This window comes from Salmo trutta, unplaced genomic scaffold (genome assembly GCF_901001165.1).
Source record: "Salmo trutta unplaced genomic scaffold, fSalTru1.1, whole genome shotgun sequence".
In the NCBI taxonomy this organism is placed as follows: Eukaryota; Metazoa; Chordata; class Actinopteri; order Salmoniformes; family Salmonidae; genus Salmo; species Salmo trutta.
The window spans coordinates 1,028,293-1,037,432 of NW_021823412.1; the positions used below are offsets into that span (position 1 = coordinate 1,028,293).

General features: G+C 45.9%; 2 protein-coding genes across 2 annotated transcripts in view; both read right to left on the reverse strand.

Annotated features, from left to right (window-relative positions):
- The window catches only part of LOC115190807 (structural maintenance of chromosomes protein 2-like), a 37,285-nt gene extending 33,664 nt beyond the window's left edge, over positions 1 to 3,621 (reverse strand). Inside the window, 7 exon segments of the mRNA XM_029748890.1 lie at positions 4 to 105; positions 1,109 to 1,153; positions 1,605 to 1,715; positions 1,952 to 1,990; positions 2,110 to 2,232; positions 2,966 to 3,115; positions 3,308 to 3,621. Coding sequence (XP_029604750.1) covers positions 4 to 105; positions 1,109 to 1,153; positions 1,605 to 1,715; positions 1,952 to 1,990; positions 2,110 to 2,232; positions 2,966 to 3,115; positions 3,308 to 3,475 — 738 coding nt within the window. The 5' untranslated portion in view covers positions 3,476 to 3,621.
- Positions 3,622 to 4,588: 967 nt separating this feature from the next.
- LOC115190803 (exocyst complex component 1-like) lies at positions 4,589 to 6,496 on the reverse strand. Its single transcript, XM_029748886.1, has 3 exons — positions 6,296 to 6,496; positions 5,377 to 5,591; positions 4,589 to 5,175 (listed from the first exon to the last, which is right to left on the reverse strand). Exons 1-3 carry the CDS (start codon positions 6,414 to 6,416, stop codon positions 4,909 to 4,911), a joined length of 603 nt encoding a protein of 200 aa, XP_029604746.1. The 5' UTR covers positions 6,417 to 6,496; the 3' UTR covers positions 4,589 to 4,908.
- Between the last annotated feature and the right edge of the window lie 2,644 nt (positions 6,497 to 9,140).

Genomic DNA, 9,140 nt, shown 5'->3' on the forward strand with positions numbered 1-9,140 from the left:
TACCTTGGTCTCCTCAGCGCAGACAAACAGCCAGGCCACGTACAGACGACTCAGGTGTTCCATCTCCCTCATCAACTTCTGGTACTCCAGGTATGAAGAACGCTCCTACAGGAGGACAGAGAGACGGACAGAGGGACGGACAGAGAGAGGACAGAGAGAGGACAGAGAGAGGACAGAGAGAGGACAGAGAGAGGACAGAGAGACGGAGAGAGGACGGAGAGAGGACAGAGGGACGGAGAGAGGACAGAGGGACGGAGAGAGGACAGAGGGACGACAGAGAGGACAGAGGGACGACAGAGAGGACAGAGGGACGACAGAGGGGACGGAGAGGGGACGGAGAGAGGGACGGACAGAGGGACGGAGAGAGGACAGAGGGACGGAGAGAGGACACAGGGACGGAGAGAGGACACAGGGACGGAGAGAGGACACAGGGACGGAGAGAGGACACAGGGACGGAGAGAGGACACAGGGACGGAGAGAGGACACAGGGACGGAGAGAGGACACAGGGACGGAGAGAGGACACAGGGACGGAGAGAGGACACAGGGACGGAGAGAGGACACAGGGACGGAGAGAGGACACAGGGACGGAGAGAGGACACAGGGACGGAGAGAGGACACAGGGACGGAGAGAGGACACAGGGACGGAGAGAGGACACAGGGACGGAGAGAGGACACAGGGACGGAGAGAGGACACAGGGACGGAGAGAGGACACAGGGACGGAGAGAGGACACAGGGACGGAGAGAGGACCGTGAAGGAAGACAGAAAGGATAAAGATGGTTAATGAAGGGGAAACATTTACATATGAGTCATTTAGCAGACGCTCTTACCCAGAACCACTTACTCTACTGAAATGCATACATTATTCATTCCTACTGGTCTCCCGTGGGAATCGAACCCACAACCCCTGGCATTACAAGTGCCATGCTCTACCAACTGAGTCACATGGGATGGACAGGAAGGAACGTGTAGTAAAGATCCATGGGGGTGTTTATTCCAGGGTCACACTCATCAGGGGACAAGGATGTAAACATTGGCAAAACAGATAGAAAGGTCTTGTATTGGGCTGAAGTGATGATTTCATGTTCCTAAAAACGGGACTTCCTACCTCCTTCAGCTTCTGCATGGTAGGAGTGATCTCTTCATTAAGGATCTGAACACAACCAAACACAAATTAGTCAAATGCCACCAATATCCAAGGCACCATTTTTGATAGTAGGAGCTACGTCCATTTCCCCAATCCTGGGGATCCCTAGCACTAACACACTAGATTCAACTAAAGGCCTGATGAACAGTATTTACATTTACATTTTAGTCATTTAGCAGACGCTCTTATCCAGAGCGACTTACAGTAGTGAATGCATACATTTCATTTCATGCATTTTTTTTTGTACTTGACCCCCGTGGGAATCGAACCCACAACCCTGGCGTTGCACACACCATGCTCTACATCTGAGCCACAGGGTTGAACCTAGGTTCAACTAAAGGCCTGATGAACAGTTGAACTTAGTTTTCTAGAGAGAAAAACAAACCGTGCTCCCCCTTGGGTCCCCAGGACCAGGAAACACAGAGCTACGTTAACACAGGTAAAATGGCGGCCCCACCGTCTGTATTTCTTTGAGTTTGGCTTCTTTCTTCTCAATGATTTTCTGGGCGGTGATCTTTTTACACTCATACATCCTGGTTCCTGCTGCCTCCTCTATCATGGCTAGGATCTACAGAGGAGAGAGGAAGGTTAGAGTTACATCCTGGTTCCTGCTGCCTCCTCTATCATGGCTAGGATCTACAGAGGAGAGAGGAAGGTTAGAGAGGAGATGTAGAGAGGAGGGCAAAGGAGTGTTTGTGTGTCTGTCTTTCCACAGGAAGCGTGCGTGGAGTGTGTGTACTACGGAAGCTTCAAGTAATTACAAGACTTCACGATTCTACAGTGTGTGTGTGTATATAGACTTACCTCAGGCGGTTTCATATTCAGAACCTTGGTGATTCTCCCCTGAAATATTGTAAAGAGAAATATATAAAAAGAAAGATTCAAGTTATTTGTATAATTTTTTGCTACAATGTGGGACTAATGAACAACACCCCAGGTACTTGTGGTGTTTAAACACCTACCTGCATGATGAGGAAGTGGGGGTTGTTAACGTTGAGTCCCACAGAGCAGAACAGATCCTGTACCCTGGTGTTGTTGGCATTCACCCCGTTGATCAGGTACTTGTTCCTACCACCTACCATCACCTGGGATTGGAGAAGGACACAGAGAACTGACAATCCACTTCATCATAGTAACATTTTTAATAAGAGCGTCCTCTACAGTTTGATTGACTAATAATAGCTACCTCACCACCTGTGAGTAGAACAAGAGGATGAGGTAAAGTAATAAATAGTTTTATAGGAAAAGGCATTAACGTTAGTATGAATAGCTAATAATGCAGTAGTAAGAAGTCAACGTCAGTGCAGTGATTGACGCATGAGACGTCATCACAGTGAAAATCATGACTAGTTTGAGTGACTGGTAACAATACAGCTGAGAAATCACGTCATCACAGTGAAAATCATGACTAGTTTGAGTGGCTGGTAACAATACAGCTGAGAAATCACGTCATCACAGTGAAAATCATGACTAGTTTGAGTGGCTGGTAACAATACAGCTGAGAAATCACGTCATCACAGTGAAAATCATGACTAGTTTGAGTGACTGGTAACAATACAGCTGAGAAATCACGTCAGTGGACAGTGAGTGTAGTGATTATGGGAAGGGGAACAGTCCTAGTTGGGACTATTTTCAGACCTAACGCAGTAGCTACCATCTATGCCATAAAAGTTTCAATCAGAACACTTGACAGAAGTTGTAGTTAGCTAGTAGTATCCCTTAGTTTGGACCTGCTGGAGCAAGGCAAACATGTTTTATTCAGGAACATTACTCTTCCCACAAACAGGAATAGGAGGAAAGAGGAGAACAACTTTTTACCTGTCTTGTGACCGTGATTTCGTCGTGGGTCTCGAACCCAAGCGGACTCTGGCTCTTGTTTGCGTTGTCAAATGTTATGGACACCGTGGCTTTGGTGATGCCGGCCTGACCGTTCTTGTACACCAGATCCTGGAGATTGGCCGCTCGCACCTGGGAGATAAGATGGAAATAACGTTACAGCTCGCTAGCTTCTCCACTAACGTTACTGTAACCGCCGATGAACCTGGGCACGGTAAGCTAACGTTAGCTAGCTAACGCAACACGCTAACTTCAAGGAAATGTCTTTAGCTCACTGGATAAAAACTAACATCTCTGCGTATTAATGAATAAGTAGCATATTACCTGAGACAAGTTGGTTATCCCCAATAGAAAGCATATCGAGTCGAGAATATTGGATTTTCCACTCCCGTTAAGTCCAGTAATAGCGTTGAAGAGCGGATCAAATCCGTTGATTTCAGTCCTCTGCGCGTAGGACTTGAATCCTTCTAAGATAATAGATTTGATGTGCATCTTTGCGTTGTCCTTTCCCAAAGTATTTCCAAAGTAATCCTTTTCGATATGTTGTAATAACGTGTAAAAACCACGACGCTGTAAGGAGAGCTGGTGCTGTCAACAACAGAACACTCCCCTCCGCTTTTCGAATTTTGGCGCCAGGCACGCGGCCGTTCTCTGGTCCCGCGCATGCGCCGATCCGGACAAATGTCGTTAAAAACCTTTTCTAAACCATTTTATACCCAATTTATTTGATACCTTTTTATTTAAATTAATTTAGTTGAAGTGTTGTAATAATTGTAATAATGTAGCTGTAAATATTAAACAATGTGTTTGTTTTTTTTTTAGATCAGGAAAGTTGGTCACAGAGTTTCTAAACCCAGAGGCGCAACATCGCGAAACAGACCAGGCCGGAGTTTGATAAATCAATGGGAGAAGTGAAAGATTTTTCAATAGTTGTTAATTTTCTCGAAATCGAAAGGCACTACCTGGATCAGAGCCAACGTCTTAAGTAGTTGTGAACATGTTGTTACTACAACCTCGTGAAAGTCAAGGAGTGTCTTTGACGGCTTGCACATGCGCAGTTTGGCAAGAGACGACCGTTAGACCCGATGACGTGTTTCTGCGCATGAGCTTAGCGAGCCAGCGTCGCCATGACATCGCCTTCACCTACAACCGTGATCGGGGATTTCTGTTGGAGAAGCACTTTCAGTCTATCTTTATACTTGTACTGTCTTTGATTTGGTCATCTTTATTCTTGTACTGTCTTTGATTTGGTAATCTTTACACTGTACTGTCTTTGATTTGGTCATCTTTACACTGTACTGTCTTTGATTTGGTCACCTTTACACTGTACTGTCTTTGATTTGGTCATCTTTATACTTGTACTGTCTTTGATTTGGTCACCTTTACACTGTACTGTCTTTGATTTGGTCATCTTTACACTGTACTGTCTTTGATTTGGTCATCTTGTCACTCTACTGTCTTTGATTTGGTCATCAAAAATAACCACACGATGTCAGAGTTTGTTGATTTAGTTTTGCTGCTGCCATCTACGGAAGATATTTGAAAGAGAAAAATTATAAAAAAAACTTCCCAAACTGATGGAATGACAACATAAGAAGACAAAAGGAAAGTTGTTACATTTTATTCCGATTATTAGCTGTAATCATTTCACATGCTTAAGGAACAGTGTTAGAACGTTCCGAATCAGAACAGAGACAGAAGGTTTATAAGTACAAGCAACACAGAGACTTAGAAATCTGGAAAGACAGTCATTTTAAATAGTGTATTCTTGATACATGGTAGAGCCTATGATTCACTCTCACACACACACACACACACTCAGACTCTTTCTCTCTCTCTAAAATGGTATAACTGCTTGCATTTTGCCGGACCCCAGGAAGAGTAGCTGCTGCCTTGGGGATCCACAATAAATCCAAATTTCTCTGTCAGTCCAGAGGTACAGGGCACAAGGACAGACACACCAGGTTAGCAGCGTAGAAACATATCTGCATCAGCACCACACAGTCTCCTCTGTTCAAATATATAGACGACGGACTGATGTAGGCCAGGTCATAGTTCACCAGAGTCAAAGGTCGCCCGCAGTGCTTGTCGCTCAGGGCAACCAGGGCCCGCGCCATGCAGTACTTGGCGCCGCAGCTGAAGGCCGTCACCGACCGCACAGTGGAGAAGTGCATCAGGAAACACGGGTCGTCCTACAGGGGCCGGGGGGGGGGGGAGAAGAGAGGGGAGGTGAGGTCATCAAAGGGGGACTAGAAGAAGAAGAATGTCACAGTAAATGTTGTAATGGAACAACTGTTCACCTTGCAGTGAGGACAGAATCATGGCGGCCCCAAGAGTCAACACTTAAATGTAAACACGGATGTAATGCAAAATCTGAGAATGATGTTCCTTACCACGTCCGGATCCCGCCCGTCCAGCAGAGTGAGGTCCTGGAGGAGCCAGACTTCCGTCCTCAAGTAGGAGTCCTCCAAGCAGGAACTCAGGCAAAACTGAGACTTGAGCTTCTTTTTCGATCCGGATTTCTGGGAATTCAGCAACTTGTTTGATCCAGAATACAGTGATTTCCGAGATCTCACCACACACAGCTGCACCTCTTTGGTCTTGGTCACTGTGGACCAGAGGACAACAATTATGTTTTGGAAAGGAATAGTCAAGCCGTTTTCTCAAGCAAAGCTAATGTTGTTTTTCCCAATAGGGGACAAAATGCATTGTTCCAAAAGGGATGCCGTTTTCCCGAGGACAACGGATGTTATCCAGCAATTGGAAATTCAATTAGCGAATAGAAGTAATACTCCTCTATTGGTGACATTCACGGACTGTATCCAAAGACAAACTATTCAAGCCTATTTTCCATAGCAGATGCAGTGTGTTATATGACCTTAGTAACCTCCTCATCAACAGACTTCCCTGAGGTCTTTGAGAAAAAAAAAAACAATCCATCCATCCGTCATTAAAAAGAACAAGTAGTCCTAAAACAGAAACATCATCATCTCTTCATCAGAGACCAAAGGAAAGTAAGAACGGAAGAAAACAGAAGAAAAACCACAACATCATTTAGAAAGAGATTTGGTCACACATGGGACTGGAACCCGCAACCCTGGCATTACAAGCATCATACTCTACCAACTGAGCCACACGGGACCATCAATCCATCATTATAAAGAAGAAAAACTGCACGGAAACAGACAGAACATCATTTAGAAAGAGAAATAGAAGGAGAGAATCGTACAAAATAAAAAAAAAAGCAAGATGATTGAATAAATAAATGAACAATAAAATCAAACAAATGAAACAGAAGATGCTGATTTTTACCGTAGACACAGAGAAAATGTCTTCCTGGTGTTGCTTCATGTATCTCTATAAACTTCTGTAGTTTCTGTCCTTCAGGTCTAAACAACATCCTCTGCATCTCTTTTCTCAGTAGGGACGACATCTCAACACAGGGATGGACAGGCTGGGACAGAGGAGGCGAGAGGGATGGACACTCTGACAGAGGAGGAGAGGAAGAGAGAGGGATGGACACTGACAGAGGTGGAGAGAAGGAGAGCAACAGAGTGGGACAGGAGGAGAGGAGGAGAGCTACAGAGGAGGACAGAGGAGGAGAGAGGAGGACAGCTACAGAGGAGGACAGAGAAGGAGAGGAAGAGAGAGGAGGACAGCTACAGAGGAGGACAGAGAAGGAGAGGAGGAGAGAGGATGAGAGCTACAGAGGAGGACAGAGAAGGAGAGGAGGAGAGAGGAGGACAGCTACAGAGGAGGACAGAGATGGAGAGGAGGAGAGAGGAGGAGAGCTACAGAGGAGGACAGAGAAGGAGAGGAGGAGAGAGGAGGACAGCTACAGAGGAGGACAGACAGAGTGGAAGAGAGGAGGAGAGAGGGATACTGGGACAGAGGAAGAGAGGAGGAGAGAGACAGACTGGGACAGAGGAGAGAAGAGAGGGATATGGGGATGGGGAGGAAAGTGTTGCAACAGGAGAAGAGAGACAGAAAAGAGAAAACCACTCAGTCAACAGGAGGGGAAGTAGGAGGTTGGAGAGAGTCTATAAAACCGGGAAAGTGGTGTTGTGTGTGTGTGTGTGTGTGTGTGTGTGTGTGTGTGTGTGTGTGTGTGTGTGTGTGTGTGTGTGTGTGTGTGTGTGTGTGTGCGCGCGGTTGACATACCCTCACTCTCTATCTATGTCTTTCTCTCTCTCTCTCACACACACACACACACACACACACACACACACACAGTGCAGCAGTTATGGATGAGCCATGTATCCATCGACCATAATGATATCAGATTATTACTTCTCTTCACTGTAATCGCCCTCAGAGGGACAAGGGAGAGAGAGAGCCAGCAATCAGACACAGGATGCTTCCCTACATAGTGCACTACATTTGACTAGGGCCCATAGGGAATAGGGAGCCATTTGGGACCCTCAGATCCTCCCATCGATCGGCCCTATTAAACCTCTACTATTAAAGTCCATTATGACAGTCTGAAGTGACCAGGCTGGGTGTCTCTCTCCCTCTCCCTCTCTCTCTCTCTCTCTCTCTCCCTCTCTCTCTCTCTCTCTCACACACACACACACACACACACACACACACACACACACACACACACACACACACACACACACACACACACAGACAATTCAAGTCCATTATAACAGTCTGAAGGGACCAGGCTGGGTGGCTCCACCATGGATCCTGGCATCTGCCTCAATGTGTATCATCATGTTCCATTAGATTGGAGTTATACTGACATGTATAATTGAGAGAGAGAGACAGACACAAGTAGAAGGCAGAATCACACACACACCATTTTGCAACAAGCTCTCAGTCTCACATCAGAATTAGACATTTATCCATGTTTCTCAAATCTCAAATTCCGAAGTGGTTCCAAACAGAACATTTTAAGGTTAGTCACTAATTCTAAATGGTTAAGGTAAGGGTTAAGGTTAGTCACTAATTCTAAATGGTTAAGGTAAGGGTTAAGGTTAGTCATTCATTCTGAATGGTTAAGGTAAGGGTTAAGGTTAGTCATTCATTCTGAATGGTTAAGGTAAGGGTTAAGGTTAGTCATTCATTCTGAATGGTTAAGGTAAGGGTTAAGGTTAGTCATTCATTCTGAATGGTTAAGGTAAGGGTTAAGGTTAGGCATTAATTCTGAATGGTTAAGGTAAGGGTTAAGGTTAGTCATTCATTCTGAATGGTTAAGGTAAGGGTTAAGGTTAGGCATTAATTCTGAATGGTTAAGGTAAGGGTTAAGGTTAGTCATTAATTCTGAATGGTTAAGGATAAGGGTTAAGGTTTGGGATAGGCTTTAAACAAAATATCAAAAACAACTTTCTGTGGCTGAATTCAAACATGCAACCTTTACATCCAAAGTCAGATGTTGACGTCAAATACAGACTTAACCATTCAGAGTTAATGCCTTAACTGAACCCTAACCTTACAAATGTGGAGTGAATACCTAAACACTTAGACATTTGACATTTGGAACAACTTTGAAATTTGACGTTTGAGAAACATAGGTGAACGTCTAATTCTGCCGTCACACTGTGAGACCTGGTTGACTTTTGGGGCGTCTCCGTGACGACAGCGTGGCGTCTCCGTGACGTCAGCGTGGCGTCTCCGTGACGTCAGCGTGGCGTCTCCGTGACGTCAGCGTGGCGTCTCCGTGACGTCAGCGGGGCGTCTCCGTGACGACAGCGGGGCGTCTCCGTGACGACAGCGGGGCGTCTCCGTGACGTCAGCGGGGCGTCTCCGTGACGACAGCGGGGCGTCTCCGTGACGACAGCGGGGCGTCTCCGTGACGTCAGCGGGGCGTCTCCGTGACGACAGCGGGGCGTCTCCGTGACGTCAGCGGGGCGTCTCCGTGACGACAGCGGGGCGTCTATGGTTTATCAGTTTCAGTTCATTATGTGTCATTCTGTCATTGGCTGTTCGGAGTGGATAGAACACATGAGACTGGAGGGGAGAAAAATACTCAAAATGATGATTTGATTTATGTGTGTGTGTGTGTGTGTGTGTGTGTGTGTGTGTGTGTGTGTGTGTGTGTGTGTGTGTGTGTGTGTGTGTGTGTGTGTGTGATGATTAGATTTGACACATTTGTGAAAACAGAGAGGGATTGTGCTTCAGCTAAGTGCTTTTGGGTTCATGTTGTTGGTTT